The 19,602-nt window shown below is 46.0% G+C and overlaps 1 protein-coding gene across 3 annotated transcripts in view; it reads right to left on the bottom strand.

Moving 5' to 3' along the window:
- Positions 1-19,602, bottom strand: part of TG (thyroglobulin) — a 249,593-nt gene that overhangs the window by 215,557 nt on the left and 14,434 nt on the right. The window contains exons 1-11 of one of the 3 annotated variants that reach the window (XM_037802991.1): positions 19,366-19,432; positions 18,226-18,334; positions 16,706-16,803; positions 15,304-15,507; positions 14,791-14,950; positions 8,136-8,242; positions 7,473-7,616; positions 7,090-7,275; positions 3,537-4,634; positions 2,441-3,028; positions 371-610 (exon numbers count right to left, since the gene is read on the bottom strand). In XM_037802991.1, coding sequence (XP_037658919.1) covers positions 371-610; positions 2,441-3,028; positions 3,537-4,634; positions 7,090-7,275; positions 7,473-7,616; positions 8,136-8,242; positions 14,791-14,950; positions 15,304-15,507; positions 16,706-16,803; positions 18,226-18,334; positions 19,366-19,432 — 3,001 coding nt within the window. The other 2 variants (XM_037802989.1, XM_037802990.1) reach the window with 2 other exon arrangements.

Genomic DNA, 19,602 nt, shown 5'->3' with positions numbered 1-19,602 from the left:
ATAGTTCCCCAGTAACAGAGGGTCCCTCTCCCTCCCCTCTTTGCAGCGGTTACTGAGTCCTTGGAAACAGAGAGAGCTTCAGGCCAGGCCATGAGAGGTGTATGAGCATTTGGGGCTGGGGTCCCTCACACGATAACAAGAATGTTTGGCATCAGAGGGGGCTGCTGGGAGCACCTTGGACAAGTGTGCACACCTGCATAGGACGCGGCCAGGTAACACCATGTCGGCTTTGACCAGGGTCACAAAACCATTTTGCCTTTTAGCTCCCAGGAACCCATCAGTCTGGGGAAACCAACGCTGATGAGAAACTAATTTAAAATTTGCTTCCCCAAGAAGGTGGAACAAGAAACCTGACGTGCATGACACTCACTGGACTGAGCCGCCAAATGGATGGCATAATCACTCCCACTCAGAAACTCCTCTGAGAAAGTCTCCTGGGATGAGAAGAGCCGGGGGAGGGAGAGCTCCTCATTGGGCAGCCGGATCCCCTTGGCTGCCAGGAAACTCTCTCCCAGGGGGATCCGAGAACTATTAGAAGCCAAAACGATCTCTTCTGTTTCCTGAATGAACCGCAGGACACGTAGCTTCACTTCCTCACAGGAGCCAGGACCTAAGGGGATAAATCAGCACAGATAGATTCACTCACCACTGACAGCTCCCGCTGCCCCCTTGGAAGCTTATGTACCTGTGCACACGCATGTGCGCGCACACACACACACACACACACAGTTTCTGCCTTAGGTGTTTCCTTTGTACCAGCTGTTTCCACAACCTGGAATGTGTTTTCTGTTTGCCTCCTAATTTCATTCATCCAACTTTTATGGAGGGCTTACTATGTAAGAATATTAGTAACAGCTCATGTTTACTTCCTGCCAGGCATTGCACTCACAAGCTCCCAGCCGATGCAGACGCAGATGTTGATGCGGCCAGACTACACTTTGAGTATAAGCCTCCAAGCCAATAACCACCAAACCCTTCTGATCATATATCCTTATCCACAAAAAAGTTTGGACATGCACCCCCCAAATATGTGTACTTCTTTATTTCTACAGCATATACATGTACCACTCTAATATACACAGTGCAGTTTTCTCAGCTGTTTTAGCTTAACACTTAATTGCAACAGCAAAAAAATACATACAGCCTCCTGTAACTCAGTGGGAAAGCTGACATGCAGTACCCCAAAGCCTTGTTCTCAGACTCTGCCTAGCATTCAGGCCAAAGTGAGTAAGACAGTCCTGAAATTACTAGGTCCTTTTGGTGTCAGCAACTCAGGCCCCTAAAATTGCATGCAATGAGGATCAAATTCAGTCTTACAGCCTTAAACAGGACTGCCCCAGTATAGGAGACCTGCCCATAAGGAATGGAAAAGGAGGCTACAGATATCCCTCTGAATTAGACTTACAATCGTGCTTAACAATGATGTGTTGACTTTGAGAGCCGGGTCATGAACTTGACATTTGAATGGATGTCCTAGCAGCATTAAGTCTCCAGCCTGCTCAAAATGCCTAGAGTACTAGTGCTTCCTTTCACCCAAGATTTTAAAAATCCAGTTGCTGCTAAAGCTTAAACTTTGGCTAATGTAAAAAAAATCTGATTAATTTTAACATTTTCCAGGAATGAATGGGTAATGTGAAGTTTTGCAAAGAACGAACTGAGAGATTTCAATGGACTTGAACAGCTGCTTACTATGTCTCTGTAATATTAGAAACTGCTAGTTAGGGAGATTCTGATTTGATACTAACAGTGTTGAATCTGTCTGGTTGTTCTTTCAAATTGCTGGCATAGACTATTTGGTAATAAAGCATTTTCATTTGAGACATAAATAGTCAGCCTCATTCCTTTTAGCCATGTCTGCCTGCCTATGTGTCTATATGTCCAGCTGCCACAAGGCTGAATTTACAGGCCTCCTTCAGCAGCTCTCCAATGAGTCCTTTACTAAAACCTCTCAAGTATATTAAAGGCACTTTGTAAGCAAAAGCACTTCCTGAGGCCCCAAGCACCCAGCAGCGTGTCCTGTGAGTGTAGCACTGCCACAACACTGGCTGATCAATCGAGCAGTGCACTTAACATATGAGAGGTTGCTAAGGCTTTGGCCATAGGAGGGCAAAGGCCAGATCACAGTAAGATTCATCGGACCTAAAACAGTGCTTTGCACACAGAGGACATCCAAGAAAAATCTGAGGCATTGATTTAAATAATTAATTATATGAAAAGTTTTTAAATGAACTATATTAACTTTGCCAACATCTGACTGGGTAGACTTGGGGAAGTCACTTCCCCTCCATGAGCCTCAGTATCCTTAGCCATACAAAGGAAGACTATACCTGATTATCTCCAAACTCAGTTCCAGATTTGAACTCATTACCTTCCAGCCAGACATCTCTTTAAAACAAACAAACAAACAAACAAAACCATTTCTTCACATGAGCTGACTCACATGCTGGAACCTCGCTTGGCTCAACTTGAGTTCCTTCTAGTGCTTGACCAACCTCATCCACACACCAGCAGCTCCGAAGGTCAAAGTGGGCCAAAGGAGTGCTGAAATCCGTGTAGGGCCCTGGGTATCGGCTGAGCTGGCCATTTAGGATCTGCCAAAAGAGGTAGGGCTCCAGGAGGATGTTCTCTCCAGGCTGGGTCAGGTTGCCTTCCAACTCTGCCCATGGGACATCCTGGAGAGAAGAATATCTCGCCAGCACTGGGAAGACATCTTGTTGGCCAGCCTCATAGAGACTTTGAACAAAGAGTCGGAAGTTTTTGGAAGCTGCTTCTCTATGGCTCATGATCGTCTTCAGCAACTCGGCAGGGGTCAGCTGCTGGCCACTGTTGCTCCGAGCCACCCACCGCTTGTACCACTCAAAGGCCTGCTCGGGGGGCCCATTGCATTGCACTCGTCTCCACTGCCCATCGGCACTGCACTGTGGAATGTAGATGCTGGAGAGGGCTGGTGGCCTGCTGGAATTGGAGAGCAGGGTTCGCACCACCCCAAGGAAGGCTTGCTCAGCCTGGAGCTGACAGGGAGTGGGGCCTGCAGAGAAACAATGAATACGCATGTCAGTTTAAGAAGTGAAATAGGCCCAAAAGACCAAGCTGGAACCATTTAACTGTCCCAACTCCATCTAAACCCTGATGTAACCACAGAAATCTCATCAGTCTTAATTTTGCAAAGAGCATCTAGATAGATACAGCATTCCTGTCTCTAAATCTCCACTGTGGAGACCAGCTGTTGTCAGCATCGCAGACATGCAGGGGACACTTCTTTAAAGACCAGTTATTGTCAGTACTGCAGAAATGCAGGGGACAGTTCTTTAAAACCAAGCAAGTCTCTCTAGTCACTACTTAGAATGGTTAGCAATATCCAGATGTTTCTGGGTAATTTTTTAATTAACCAGCTAATTAATTTTGCCATTAACTGAAGTCTGGGCTTTAACTGTGAGTGGATTTCTTTTTTTTTTTTTTTTCTTTTCTGTATTACTTTGTGCAAGAGCTAAAGAGAGGATCAGAGAGTCCATAGATCGAATACCCAGCAGACTTACATTGCTTGGGTTCTCCAATTAAACTTCGAGTTCCAGGAATAAGCTGGCCCTCAGTATCAACACAGTAGCACTCTGAGTTGAAACACTGGACAGGTAGGAAATGTCCCTCACTGGTACAAGAAGGGACAAGCAGGCTGGATCCAGCAGGCTGGCTACCCATGAGGTTTTGCATGCGTGCCCGTTGCTTTTCACACTCAGTGGGGCATCTGGGTCGTCCACCTCTAACTCTCGAGCCAGGAAGTTCTTTGCCCCGGGAATCCACACACCAGCACTCTCCGGCAGAGCACTGGATATCCTCATAGCTTCCTTCTGCTGTGCATGATGGGACAAAAAGCCCTCTGGGGGGCTGCTCACAGGCCTTGGAGCTGAGTGCCAGCCCCATCACATCACCTAAATCCCTTGCTATGTCTTCTGGCACAGAAATAGCATGCTGCAAGAAAAGAAGGAATTCTGGAAGTTCCAGAAGAGAAGCAAGGAATTTCAAAGCATTTTGATTCTCCTGTACGTTAACTTCAAAGCCAAAGCTGCCCATAACTTGCTTATTCATAGCAATGTACTTCATAGAAGCTTCAGGGGTTTCCATGGAAACATTTGAATCAGGTCTCATGGAGAGCTGTTTGGCTAGATCAAATCCCCCTCCATTCTTGAAGCCTTGGAGACCAAGTTGCTGGAAAAATTGACTGAAGTTAAATGTGCCTCTTGTGCCAAGCGCTCCAGACAAGTTAAACTGGCCAACATTCACCAAAAATCTCCCTCCAAAGAGGTTTTGCTGTAGTCGCTTTGGGTTGGTGGTAAACTGAAGGGCAAGACGAGCCAGCTCTCTAGAGGGAAAAATTGCCCTGATGGCTTCTTCAAGAAGACTTTCTGAGACAGAAAACTGTTTATCCTGCCCTTCCACCACGGGGCGCAGAAGGCCAGAGTCAACAAACAGCTCCCTGAACGAAGGTAGGCAAGAAGTGGCAAATCTGGCTCCTCTCTGAGAGACTTGCCTTTCCTTAGGAGAAAAGAACAAATCTTGCTGGCTGAAGGAGGCAGAAGGCCCAAAGTAGAGTCTGGACAAGGCCTGCTGCCTTTCCAAGGTGCAGGATTGGTCTGCAGCTGGTGGGGATGAAGCAAAGGGGAGAAATGGTTTTAACATCACAAGCAACCATGAAACAACCCTTCAGATACTTCTTGCAGTAAGATGCCAGACTATTCAATCAAGGACACATACATTTTGTATCTTTCTTTCCTTGCTCATTTTTTTTCCTTTCCCTCTGGGCTGCATCATTCACAGTTTGGGAAGTGAATGTTCCAGATGACGTGACCACCTGTCCTAGCTTTCACTCAAGGTTGACCCCCTTCTAAAGCTAGGGTCAGCGACAGTGGCCCATTTTCTGAAAATCTGACCACATTCACCAAAAATCTGCATATTTGTTCTTAATGAAATGTTGTTTTCCAGCATCCTCTTCTTGGAATTCTTAATGGACTTCAATGCTCTATATTAAATAGATCAATGAACTGTGTGCTCTTCTGTGTGGCACTCTAATTCTTCCTTGTGGTCTAGTCTTGTCTACACCACCTAATTTGGAGTCTTACTGAGGACACAAACCACGACATAAAGTGCTGTTAGTATTTCCTATAGTAATCAATAATGTCCACCCAGAAAACACATCCTTCTATATTTCTTGATCTTTCCTTGAAATTACTAATTAAACAGTGATCACCTCAGTCAAATCCAAACACAGTCCAATCATTCTAACTGAAAATCCTAGGTCGACTGCAATTAATGTAAAGAAAAAATGAAAAATTCAAACACCAAATGGCTGTCTCAGTCACTTAGATGGAAGGAAATGAGCTCTGTTTCCCTCCATAAAACTACAAATCTTAGAGGATCTTTTCAACCACCATGCCTCCACTTTTTAAAAATAATTCTCTTCTCTTGGTTCACATGGATGCCAAAAAAGGAAGCCAGCCAATTTGCCTTTGTAACCAGGCAACAGAGAAAGAACTGGAACATGTGGTTAGGGGGCGAGAGGGGTGGGAAAGACTGGCAACATCAGAACACATAACACATCTCTCAATGAGGCAAAGCTTCCTTTAATGGATATAACAGGAAGGTATGGAAGAAATAAAGTTCACTGCTTTCCCCATTCCCTTTCCAAATCAAGAGCACATCCTTTCTATCCATTTGTTATGTACTGTTACCACAACAAAGAAATTCAGATATTGGTTCCATGTGACATGTATTTCCACTGGAATGGGCCTGATGTGTAAGACAGAAGTAGAAATATATGATCTCTGCATTTGGTAGACTATAGTTTTAATTTGGAAAACCACAGACCATAACTTTGGTTTTAATTTGGAAAACCATAATTCTTCATTTCCTCCTAGAAGTTGGAGAGCAGGACAACAAATATTTTTTCTACATCCTCACACTTACAGATAAAATACTCTCAAACACTGTACTGAATATTCAAAAACTTAAGTTGGAGAAATCAGATGACTTACAGAATGATTGAATCGACGTCAACACACACTATGCAGGAGCTGTGTAGAGACCTGTCGTCTTCACCTTGGTGAATCCACCAGGTCACCCAAGTCGGAAGCCTCCACAGGCTTCTGGATTCCTCCCTCCCCCCATTGCTAACACCCACTCAGAGTCCTGCTCCAGGATGGAATGGAGTCTCCCTGGAATGTCTTACTAACATTTCTCAAGTCCACCCCCGTCTCCCCATCATCTCTCTTTGGGACATGTAGGGACCTTCTGCTGTTCCCACTGCCACCTGCCTAAGGCCCCTCTTAGTCTCACCTCCAAAATTCCAGGGTGACCTCATTTACACTCAAAACGCATCAGGGCACCCTCCAGCTTAAAATCTTTCCATATCCTTAACTGACCTCCAGGCTGAAATCCTCAAGCTTTTGTTATGACATAAAAGACCCCCTTGTCTTATCTCTGTCTTTCTCCCCAGTCTTGACTTCAAGAGTTCCACTCTCATCAACCACTGACAATTTGATTTTGGCTCTGTCCTTCTTGCAGATTCAGAACGTCCATTCACATATTAACAGCTATTTTTTATAATCCATTTATATAAGAATTTTGCTTGTCCTGCTCTCTCTATAGAGAACACTATTTCTTATTTCCTCCTCGAGAAAATGTCTTTATCTTAGAAGACTGTCATCAAGTATCACCTCTTCCATGAAGCCTTCCTGGTTGCCTCCTCCTCAGGCTGCAAGGAGAAGCTGACCCCTCCTGTCTCATGCTCCTTAAGTTGCCTGTACACACTTCTCTCAAAAGTATCTGTAAACTTTAATTCTCTTTTCTTTTTCTTCACCTATGAGCCTCCCAGTATTCACTGAGTTCCCTGAGGAATCAACCATGTCTGACACTGGTGAAGAAACATGTTGGAAGCAAATGATGATAAACTGGTGTTCAGTCATGTTGAGCATGCCTCCACACTCAGGAGGCAGTTGAATTAATGGGTCTGGAGTTCAAAAAGAGGTTGGTTTAGAGAGAGTTAAAGTAATATGAGCTGACACAGCCCAAAGAGAAAGCCTTTGAGAGGAAACCCACCACAAAATGGTGGTGCTCCTTGCTGCTGAGTCCCATGGAGCTCCTTTCCTTTGGCATCCACACACCAGCACGGCCCCTCCCGCTGGCACTGCACTGGACGGTAGTCCCCATTCCGGCTGCAGGTTGGAACATAGGGATGACCAAAGCTGGTGGCTGTAAACCGCTCCACTTCACATTTTGTGGGGCCTACAAAAAACCCATGCAGTAAAGGAAAAGACAGTGTCTGAACAATGTTTGGCGTGTTTACAACCTGCATGGCTCTTTGCTATTAAAATTTTTTAAATCCCCACACTCCCTCTGGTAGAGCAGTCACAGAAACTTTAAAACCCAAGTGGTTTCCTCCTAGCAGAAACATGCACATCTGTGGCCAGCTTCTTACTTACAGCGGAATCTGCCAGAGATGACTAACTGAACTGCTAGGAACCGTCTCTGCAATATCCGGTACAGGGTCGCTTCAGTGAAGCTGGTGGCAAGGTCCAGACCAGCAAAAATGGTGTCATAAATTTCATCCAGTAACAGCTCCAAACCTGAGCAAAGATGGCAAGCGTTTCAGGGGATGGGTACATTCAGAAAGAAGTCCTGACCTTGTTGTGTGGACAGATATTAAGAGGGATGGGATGTTCACCAACATCATCATACATTGAGTCTGAATGAAACATGGTCATTTCCAAAGTCAGAGAACTACTGTGTACCACTGTGTAGGTGCCACTGTGCAGGCTGTTTACAGCCCAAAGGAGCACACCTGAGAGGAAAGTGAACCCCACCCAGTGCTCCACTCACCAAGCCAAGCAACCTGGTGCAGCGCCACATCTGCCCAGAAGGAGGCGCCTTTTTCCAGTGTGCATGACGGCACCACATGGACTGGTGGCAACTGAATTCAAAGTGCCATGGATGACAGTCTACTAGGGCCTGTCCCCTTCAACGCCCAGAGCAGCCTGATGGGAGCAGGCAGGCTGTGCTATTTCTACTTTCCAGGTAATGAGATCCAGGCTCTCACTCCCGGTGAGTCTCATTCCCTCCCTTCAGATTGTCTGGGGTGTGCGTACCTGTCTCTGCCAGTTCCCGCCCTTGACTGTCAGCACAGTGGCAATACCCAGACAACTCAGGGAACCTGCTCCGAAAGGAACTGAAGGTCAAGAATGCGTCTGGAAATCTAAAAAAGAATTAGATTTATGGTCACTATTTCACAAAAGGCAAGTCATCACCAGCTCTACGGAGAAATAAATAAATGTGGCCAAGTCCTCATCTGGGGAAAAGGAACATCTGCTTTTTAATCTTACTCCATTTGCTCCATCCTCCCTGTAGTAAATGCATTTCTTTTCTAAGTTGCTTTTACCTGGTCAGAGCTAGGCTGGCTCTTGTAAAAATAAAGCTGTGCTTAGCTGTCACCTACTAATTCACCATTTTCCCCAGTCATGACATTTGAACAATTTGTACCTGTACACATGTCTCACAGAATCAGACAGAAAACAGATAATGAACATTATACTAACTGGTTCCTTACTAGAGTGTAACTCTGCAGGCAGAAAGCCAGGTTTTCTCTACAAACATATGTCCCACTTTTGATGATCTCATCCTGGAAGATGAAACAACGACAGGGTCTTTTAAAACTTTTCGAGAGCTGGAAGAGAAGCCAGATTCCACTACGGGAAATCCTCAAGAAGGAAATGTCCCAGTGTTGAAAAAATACAAAATCAATACAACTTCACTGACAAGAACACATTCCCTTCTGTAAATTGAGGAAAAGTACGTCTCTATCACGGCTGACCCGGGGACTGCTGTAAGGAGCTAACTGGCCGCGTCCCCATTGTGGAAGTCATGTGAAGAGAAGGCGACATAATGAGGAATCCTTCCCACCTGCGATGATTTAGCAACCAGAGAGGAATTTTTCTTCTTTCTACAACACTGGGAGATTTGTTCTCATGCCCTAAATAGCTAGCACATGAGAGCCAAGCAAAATATGTTTCTACCCACAACTGAAAGTACATCCCAAAACAATAAGTTAGCAGAAGCAGCAGCTATCTGTACAAACAGAAATAGTGTTCTGTAACAATCTACCCTAGCAAAATTTTGAAAACAACCTAATGCCCCATGATGGGAAAATTAAAAGTAAATTATAGTAAAGCCCCTAAACGGAATAAAATACTACAATCAAGGGTGATACTTCTAAAACTCTGGCCAAAAGGGAGCATGCATAACATTATGTAAAAAAAAGGTAGAATACAAAATGGCATACACTGCAATTATAATTATGTGAATGAACCAGCACTGGAAGGCAATATACTTATTCCCAGTAACTGCTCAGAGCCTGAGCACAATAGTGCATGCAGTGAGTGTTAATTTGAATGGAAATGAATATGCAAGACAAAAGCTATGAAAGCACTACAGGATAATGGACACACTTTTTTCCTTGTTGTTGGTCTATTACTATACGTATGTGTTAACTAAAAAAGAATGTTACAGTGAGTTGTATAATAGAAACTAAAATTTCACTTTGCCTAGTTGCTATCAAATCAGGAATACATAATAAAATTTCACTAGCTTGAACCTGGGATAATCCAATTCTAAAAGTGCTAATAATAGTATAATAATAACTTGCATTTATTGAGCACTACTTTGTAAAGGACCATCTGTAAAATGTTTAATGTACACGGATGCCTAAAAGGTAGGTGATTTTATTATCATCCCCATTTAGAGACTGGGGAGGTGAGGTATTTTGGCCACCATCTTGAGTGAGTGGTGAGAGCTGGGTTCAAACCCAGACCTTAATTACTGCAAGACACCTGCTTCTGCTAAGGCCCAAGACTCTGTTTTCACACTCTCTTCTGTAGGTCCAATGCCTAGCTTTTTCTGGGCAGGTTACAGACGTGTGCTGGATGAATGCATGGGCGGGTCACCTGACTGGTGTGAGGTTCTGAAACCCATCCTAGCTTGAGGTACAGGAACTTAGATCACGCTTGCCCCATGTTCTGCTGACTCAGCCCAAAGAAACACCTCAACCTCCTATCCCAAACATGGCCACCAGGGTCCTTGAGCCATCTTCATCCCTTTACCAGATAGGTGATAAGCCCTGTCTCTGGGTTTTGGGTCTTATAAGCTGCCTAATACCTGGGTTTACCAGTGTTTTTTGCATGGACCTCACTCTCCATATTTCCCCCCTTCCTAGCTTCAGCTAGGGGGAGGGATCCTCCCAGCCCCCCCACCCCACCCCCGAGATACCACCCTAAGACCAGCTACTACCACCTGGACTCTCTAGAGCTGTCCTCTGATCACCTCCAGGGCAGACACCCTACACTATGATCTTTAATCTCTTCTTGCAAATGCTGTATATAATGAAAAGAGCTGAGGGTTCTGGAGTCAGACAGAGCAGGACAGCAATCCTGCCTTAGCCCCATATGATTATCGCTATCAATTACTATTAATAAAAATAATAACAGGTGACATTTATTGAATGACCAACTACTACACCAAGCATTCTCCACATTGTATCCTACTGAATCCTCACAACCACCCTTCAAAAACCTCATTTCCCAAATGAGGAGACTGGGATTCAGAGTGGTTCCAGATCACCCAGCAGAGACCAGAGGCTGCAGACCAGGCATCCTCATTCCACTTCCAAAGCTCTTCCCCCAGCAGCCAGCTGGATGGTGAGGCTGCCACTGAAATGGAGCCTGGCCCTCAGGCAGCCCTGCTTGGCAATCAACAGTGAGTTCAAGTTCTGAGTCTTCCCCAAAGGCCATTGTTTCAGCAATTCAGGTTGTTACAATCTGATTTTTGTGCCTAATTCTGAAACGATATCATCAATCTATGAATTTTGGACTTTATGGTTAAGATTGTTTAATAGTTAATTTGCTATTGTTACTGGTGATTTACTATCAGCTAGAGGATGGAGGGCTCCTGCTCTGTTTCTGACATTTTTCTTATCAAATACCGTATCCTTCTCTGCTGCTCCACACCTGCCAAAGAAAGTCAAACTACTGAAACTGAACTGAACATCATGACGAGAGATGGACAGCCCTGGCTCCATCCTTATCTGGGGGCCCGCAGGGTTTGGAACCCACAGTATGGTGAAAGAACACTCTGAACAGCGGTGATTTTGAGTGGCATTCTAAAGCCAAGAATGGTGAGAGAATGAAGGGAATCGAGAACATGTCTAGAAGGATCATTAATATGCCTCCAACTTAAAGATGGGAAACAGTGTTGGGGTGGCAATCACAGAGGGAGGTACCAGTCCACTAGAGAATGCCATGACCCAAGTAATTAATTTTATTTGATTCTCTCCTGGGTGAGATGGAGGCCCTTAAAGGCCCTGGCAGATGTCTCATGTGAGGGTAATCAGACAGTTAGTCTATGGGGATTTCTCCATACAGCCCCTTAAAGGCTCAGGTTAGACTTTGCAATAGACTAAGCTCCATCTGATCCTTCTCAGTGGATAATCTGGAGTATGGGTTGCTAAGAGGTTTGAAGTGAGACTGGTTGCTAAGGAAGTTTCAGTGAGGCTTAGTTATTAAGGACAGGGTTGCTAAAGAAGCTGCCAAACTGAATTTTAACTCAGGACACTAAGGCCTCAGTAATGGACCTGCTTGAAGGTTCAGGACCATTACCTAGAATCTGTTTAGCCAGAACATGTCTCCATAGACAACGATTAGACAAGGGCAATGTGAAAGATGGGAAAGGAGTTAGAAAAACCAGTGATGCCTATTCCCCACCAGCAAAATAGGTGCTGTTGGCCATGGCATCTTGGAGAGGCAAAGGGACCTGCTTCAAACAGATAAACACTGGTGCCAAGTTCAAGTGCAAATCACCACCCAGCGGGTTAAGAACCCACATAGGCTGGCAAATGAGCTGTCCCCAGGCTCACAGCCTTCTGTGGCCCCATGGAAATAAGTCCACTTCTCCACTTGAATATCCCAAAGAAATCTTCTGGGATTCAATATTCCAAAACCAAATTTGTGGCTTTTCCTTTCCAAACTCAGTCTCTACCATCCACCTAGAAGCCACAACTAGGAGTCATCTTTGACTCCTCCTCTCCCCACCCTCTGTACCTATTCTTTCACCAAGTTCTGTGGATTTGGCCTCCTAAAAATTTCTCTAACCCTGCTCCTTCTCGCCATCATCCTCTCCATCACCTACTCTAGTCCAAGACGACATCATCTCTCACCTGGACTAGTGCAGAATTTTCCAAACTAGCAGAGTAGCCTGCCAGCATCCACTCTGCTCTTCCCCCAACCCAATCAATTTTTTTTTTTTAATCCAAGACTACTGATTATTAAAATACACCTTACCCCCACTCCAAGCTTAAAATTCTTGATACAATACTGGGGACATACATATACAAAAAATTACTCATTGTTTATGTGAAATAAAATGTAACTGGGTGTCCTGTATTTCATCTGCCATCTCAATGTGCTGCTGGCAAGAGACACAGCTGAGACTCTCTACATAGATTCCACTTTGCCCCATCAGTGCTGGGTCTGCGGCTACAGATCAGAAACCCCAAATTATGGCTGGGCTCCCAGTAACCAACCACCCAACCCTTCCCTTGACCTTCCAAAACCAGAATTTATTCCAAGACATGCTTGCTTACAAGAGAGAAAGTATCCCATTTCAGGAGTAAATTTTTTGTTTGTTTTAAACAAGGGATGCTTAGTCTTGAACCTTTGCATTTAACTCGACTGCCCTCTTGTGGAAGTAGCTGTGAATTGTTCCTCCACAGGGCAGCCACAGGGAAATCATCTCATGGATTTGCCTGTTCAGTAAGCACCGGTTGCCATGTGCACAGCTCTGTACTCGGTGCTCTAGGGCAACAGAGACGAATCGAGGTAGTGGTAGGAAAAAGAGCCAGGCAGCCCTAGCACCCACTAGTAATGCCTCCTAAGGTGAGTTTCTTAACCTCTCTGTTTCAAATTCCTCATTTCTATATCAGAGACCATATTTACCAAATTATTTTTGTACGTTTTAAAGTAGGTAAAAGGATGTAAAGTTCCCTGTATACAATAAGCACTCAGCTGAACTTGAACTGAGACACTGGTTTGTGTCAATGAGCAGCAGCAAAGCAGGCTGTCTGGAGACTCAAGGGTCATAAGTGCTCACAGAAATCTAACCAAAGTTTGCTAAAACTAGGTGATGTGTGAGAATTCCTGACAGCTGTATAATAATTTACAGTTTTCACAATGGTTTCTCAGATTCGGTCTCATCAGCTCTTCAGGGCATTGTCCTCCATTTTACAGATGGGGACACTGAGGCTCAGGGAGGGTGAGGGACTCACACCAGGTCACCACACCAAACGGGCAGGGTCAGCATGAGGGCCACTGAGGCAAATGCTGCAGAGCTGGGCAGTAATGGGATGGACGGGGCCAGCGGGGGCGTGGGGTGAGGGCACGGTGGGAGTGGAGCTTTCGAGGGCGTGTGCTCTGCTGGAGCCCAGCTTTGTGGTGCCAGGGGAGAATGCGTACAGCCCCAACCCTTCTTTAAAACCAAGAATTCAGAATTTTACATAGCAGGCTGAGCATACAAAATTGCTAATGTTCAACTATTTTTGACTGACAAAAACAGAACTTTCATAGGGTTCAACATAATAAAATTTCCCAGTTTTTAAAATGTTGTGCATCTCAAGGAAAGCAATGTCTCTGGGACATGTCCTGCTTGTAGGCTGCTTGCACTGCCCATGGGATTTTCCTCTCTCACACAGAGAAAGAAACTGCTTGGAAGCCAGCCACATAAAGGCTCAGGTTCTCCAAAAGAATTTATATCAGTGTCACAAACTGGCATTCTTACTTACTTTTACTCAGTTATTTCTGAAATCTGTGTGTGCCCTTTAGAGCAACCAAGAAGCCACCTTGAATAGCCAAGAGCCACCTAATTATTTGGTGAAGCTCTAGAATGTATCTCCCTTCTTGTATTTTTCCTTTAAATCTTTTAAATCAAATTTATTCATATATGAACATATACACACAATTTATAAAAATGCATAAATATGATCATATCCATGCTTTTTATAGTGAAATCTCTTTTCCTTTTCTGCTCATCCCCTTTCTCCCCACTCACCCTTCTCCACACAGGCCTGACTCCCAAGGCTGCCTGTGTTAACCACCAACTGTGTGCTCCTTCCCGTCTCCGTGCTCACTTACTGCTATACGGATACAAACCTAATTAGATAATCATCTGTGCATATAAAAAGGATCTTTTTTGCTTGTTTGGGTTTTTCACTGCATCATATATTATCTGCATCTTGTATTCTGTATCATATTATCATAATACATTGTGAAGTTCTCTCCAAGTCAACTGGTCTGGCTCTAATGCATTCTTTTTATTGTTGCATAAATATTTATAGGGAACACACATTTATTCAGCCATCCAGCTTTTTTCAGATAAGTCACTTTGTTCATAGTGTTTTTTGCTACAGTGGAAAATGATGCAGTAGGCATCCTACTACACATCTTCCCATTGTGGTGTTTCTGTTTCCATGGGTGGGCTGGGAAAGGGGGTATGCATTTTTAATTTGAATAGCTATTACCAGGTTGCTTTGTTAAGAACACTGCAGCCCTTCAGATGTCCATCCAGGGCATATGAGAGGAAGCACCTCTTGCTTCTTCCCCAAGCTGCGTGTCTCACACGCTGAAGTCCACAGCCCCCAGAGCAAGCATGAGCTGTAGCTGGAGAGAGGAAATGATGGCCCCGCAGTGGGCAAAGCCCCCTTACCTGTTGTAGCTATGGACCAGATCGAAAACCATCATGTCCGTGGTGTTGACAAACTTGCACTGGACTGGCATAAACTCTCCATCAGCAGAACACTGGGGTGGCGACTTCTCGCCCACCCCATGGAGAATACGGCGGTTTCTTATCTCACAGCTCTTTGGACCTAAAAATTTTCAAGGCGAAACATTTTAATTCTTATACATGGAGGAATGCATAGACATCTGCAGTCACACCACCTCGTGACAGTTAAAACCCCAAGCAGTGTTAAAGTCTGCACCAGGACACTTGCACACACTCAAGTACTACATAACGTCTCATGATCCACCAGCGAATACTGATGATCTACCCTATGGAAATATTAGAAGTGAGGAAATCTTCATTCAAAATGTTTTCATTTTCTCTATTGAGGGTAGGTCCTCTGCCTTTGGTCAGGGAGACCTAACAGTTTTTGGTGTTGAAACTGCACACACACACACCACCCCACCCCCCACCCCACCCCCCCCTGGGGAAACTTACATCGTGCTGGCCTCCCCAGCTGGCGGGTTCCATACACTTCCATCCCTTCCGAGTCCACACACCAGCACTGCCCCTGCCACGGGTTGCACTGAATGGGCTCATAGCCCCCCGCCTCTTGACACTGGGGGATGTAGGACGTGGCTGTGCTGTTGATGGAGCCGCTCACCAAGATTTGCTGTTTCTGCAGCTGACAAAACGACAGACCTAAGGAGACAAAGAGCAGAGTTGGGGAAGTGCTGGAGGGAAAGTATCAAGGGGTCTTGGCCCACATAAACTCACGTCCCCTCCCTAGAGGGGACAGCTGAGGGAGCAACTAGGCTCAGCGGGTGGGTGGCAAGCTGAGGACGAGCAGCCAGACTGCCCAACTTCTGGCCCCTGTTTCCTTCCAGCCCCCATGGGGGCTGAGGCACGGGAGGCAGCCCTCCCTGGGGCAGCATTCACCAACCATGTGCTCCAGTCCTGGTGATGCAGAGGGGAGAGGGAGTGAGGTTAGGCTGGGTGGCACCCAGAGCTCATCTCCACCCTAGATTCTGCACGTGCTCGCCATCAACTTTGGGGACGCCCCTTCACCGCTCCATGCCTCTCACTCTGTGCTTCAATTTACTGATCTATAAAGTTACAGTAAAACTGCCTTCCACAGGGTGTGTGAGGATTAGTGAGATCGGCCCTTACTGCAGTACACCTGCTGTGTGCCTGGTATTTTAGGTGTCTTTTCAATCCTCACGACAACCCCATGAGGCAGTCATTTAAGTTCATGTCACACACGAGTAGCCAACATTCAATGAGGCTGTGTCAAGAGAACATTAGGAGACTGACTCTGGAGCTAAGCTGGCCATGCAGGGTCTGGCTCAGTGCACAGACCAGAACTCTTTATCCAAAAAATGGTGGCTTTGATTCTAGGTTCCATTTTGCCATAATAAGGTGATCAGATGAAATTGACCTTTGTTTTAGGGTTAACTGTGACATGTTTTAAATGGGGACTATTTCTTTGACAACTCAACATAATGTTTTAAGTGGACCATTTTCACCTAAGCCTCAATTTTTAAAAACACCTCACACCACAGGTGAGAAAATACTTGGTGTCAGCAATTTCTGTGTGGCATTTTCTGCTGCTTTCTAGTGTCAGAGGACCTGAGTGTCCACTCAGCACCAGCACAGCCTCCAACATGTGGAAGAACTTGATGGCTATTTGTGGAATAAATATACTGCTTGCCCCTTTCATTTTTCACAGTGGTCCTATGGGAAGCAGGGCTGTGCAGGGACTACTGTCACTATTCAAAGAGGAGCCAGCCCAGAGGGGACACCTGCCTGACCCCACACTCCCAGCCCAGGGTTCTTCTGGGGTATCAGCTGCCCTTGGAAGGCCCCTGCTGTCCCACTGGATGCCCCCAGTCACACTTACAAGCGGCTGGCCGGCCAGGCTGCCTGCTGCCCGGCACTTCCCTGCCGTCAGCTCCCACACACCAGCAGGAGCGCCCGTCGTTCCTGCACTGGACAGTCCTGAGGGCAGGAGAGACACATGAGACAGGACAGAGTTATCTGCTCCCAAAGCCATCAGCTGCTTCCAACACCATTCACCTTTCTTCTTCCTTTACCTTCTCTCAAGTTTTAATTGACTTAGACAGGGAGAGCCTGGAGTGCAAAGGAGGAGGTGATTTGGGAAAGGAGAAGCTGCATTCTCCTGCCCTGGTGACACACCTGCCACAGCTCCTGCTCTCAGTCACTCATTTGCCATGGATTCAGTCTACAGACATGGATGCAAATGCCCACCCTGCTGTCCTGTGTTCCCTGCATGCCCTCTGTTTCTATGAGCTGTAGGGAGAACAGGCAGGTTCTCGTTACATGAACTGGGTGGGTGGGAAAACGCGGCAGCTTCAGGAGAGAGCAGGGCATTGGCTCACAGGGAAGCACATGGGTAGGTCGGGCCTGGCCAGTGGAAATGGTTCCCCAAGGGAAGTGCCGGCTAAACAGCTCAGCAGGAAGATCAGGAGTTACACTGAGGAGGCAGGTGGAGGGAAAAGAAGGAAAAGGGCATTCCAGGTAGAGAACAGCATGTGCGAGGCCTCCTAAAGAGGAGACTGAAAGTGACTGGAATGAGACAGGTGTGACAAGGTACATAAATAAGGCTGGCAACAGTGAAATGTCCTCCTACTTCCTTTCTTGATGCTCCAGAGTTCCCAGAGGGCCAAGCGAGGCCGAACTGGAACCATCGCTTTGCTCTCATTGGAATACATAAGAATTTTCTTAGGTATATTACGTAAGAGTGCAAATAAGATGGAAAGTAGGGAGAGACGTTTCACAAATCTAGAAAACAGCATTTCCCAAAACACCATCATTATTCAGTAAATCGTATCTCTTATTAATAGATGGAGCTCCCCTAGTTCAAGGGGACTGGAATGGCATAGGGACATTTAGACTGAAGGATTCTTGTCCATTATGCAGGGGGGAATTGTTTCAGTCACCCTCACTCTGCACAGAGCGAGTCCAGGACCAAGTTTGTGTCAGGACGGCTGGAAAGAGCGCACCCAGGAGAGGGCAGCAGCTCGGATGGCCAGACTGGGCAGCGGTCAGAGACAGCCAAGACCCTGAAAGTGCAATCTGCTTCCCTCCACCTCTGACCTTTCAAGAGGTTACCAGGAGGAGGAGGAGGTGCCAAAGCGTAAATCATGTGTGCTCCCCTCCTTTCTTAAAGAAATTATGGTAAAAGTTTGGTAGGGAGAAAAGGGAGGTCATTGGTGCTGGCCAGGAGGAAGCCTCTGTCATATCCACTCCAGTGTTGGTTAGCCGGGGATCCAGAGGCAGCACTGTCCAAATGACAGTGACAGCCACATCTCATGGACACAGCGGAGAGCAGGCACCTGGGGGCGGGAATGAGCAGCTCTTTAAGGGTCTTAGGAGCCACAAAGCTGAGTTCAGCCTTACAGGAAGCTGCCATCTTCCGAGCACTGGGGAACATAGTCTGCTTGCTTCAGAAAGGCCTTTTCCCTCTGCAGTTCACATGGACGAAGAGGCTGGGCATCCACCTGGTATTCTGCAGAAAGGAAGCAGCTCGTGAAAGAAGAATGCAGACTCGATTCAATAACACACGTGGGGTCCTGGAAGCACAGATGCTTTTCTGTTTCAGTTGGTTGGTTTGTTTCTAGCATTGTCATCATTAACTATTATATTTTAATTAGCAATTTTGTGGCTAGTCATACTTTTCCAAGTAAGTACATCAGCTGATTTAATTCTCAAAACTATCCTGAAAGGTAATATTGCCATTTTACCCATGTGGCACTAAGACTCAGGCAGTGAAAGTAACCTGCCCAAGGTCAACAGCTGGAAAGTGAAGGAGGTAAAAGTAAACCCTCGGATTCTACACTCCCCCAGGCGGCTGCCAGGTTAGGTCAGAATTCCATTTGATTTTATCTAAGGGCATTGTTCTTGAATTTATAAGCCAGTCCCTGCAGGCAGAGCACCTTCCTGGCTCACGGTAGAAATACAAATTAATTAATAACTCACATGTGTCTTATTTTCCATTGAGGACTCATACAGCATGCATGATTACTTAGAAATCACCACCACACTGTAAGATAAGTGTCATTTGCTTGCTTTTCCAACAAGGAAACTGAAGCTTGGAACTTTTCCCAAAGTCACAGAGCTTGTAAATGGTTGAGCCAGGGCTAGAACTTAGGTCTATTTCACTCCACAGGTAGATTTCTTTTTTCCACTACTTGCTGGCTACTTTTCAAATACCTCACATGGATGACCAAGGTCTTGGGAAGCTAAGGAGACAAATACCAAGTTTGCTAAAAGGGGGGAGTGTAGGGTGGCTTGAAGCGAATTGGGAAGACCTGAATTCCCAGCTTGGCTCCACCAATCCCTAGCTCTGTGACCTCAGCTAACTCAGTTCATCTCTCAGAAACTGTCTCTTCATCTGAAAAGGAAAGAGCCAAAAACCTACTTCCCAGCATCGTGTTCAAAGGCCTGGGATGGAGCCTGGCATGACAGGAGACCTGGCTAAGAGCTCGGCTCCCTCCCCACCCCTGCTCTCCTACCCACCGCCAGGGGCTCAGAACTCACCAAAGATGTTGGCCGACACTGAGCTGGCCGAGCCCAGCAGACTAAAGACCCACAGGACCAGGGTCATTTTCCTGGCCCCTTCCTGGGATGAAAGGGTGGAAGCCACTGCCCGCCGCAGGCCCTCCTGCCAGGGTGCCTTTATAGGGCTGCTGCGGGCACTGGTCCTCCCACCGCGGGCACTCAGAGAAGCAGCAGCCCGCTCTGTTTTCTCTGCTGGTCATGGGGAGTTCTCTCCAC

This window comes from Choloepus didactylus, chromosome 14 (genome assembly GCF_015220235.1).
Source record: "Choloepus didactylus isolate mChoDid1 chromosome 14, mChoDid1.pri, whole genome shotgun sequence".
NCBI lineage: Eukaryota > Metazoa > Chordata > Mammalia > Pilosa > Megalonychidae > Choloepus > Choloepus didactylus.
This window is presented reverse-complemented; position numbering and strand designations above follow the sequence as displayed.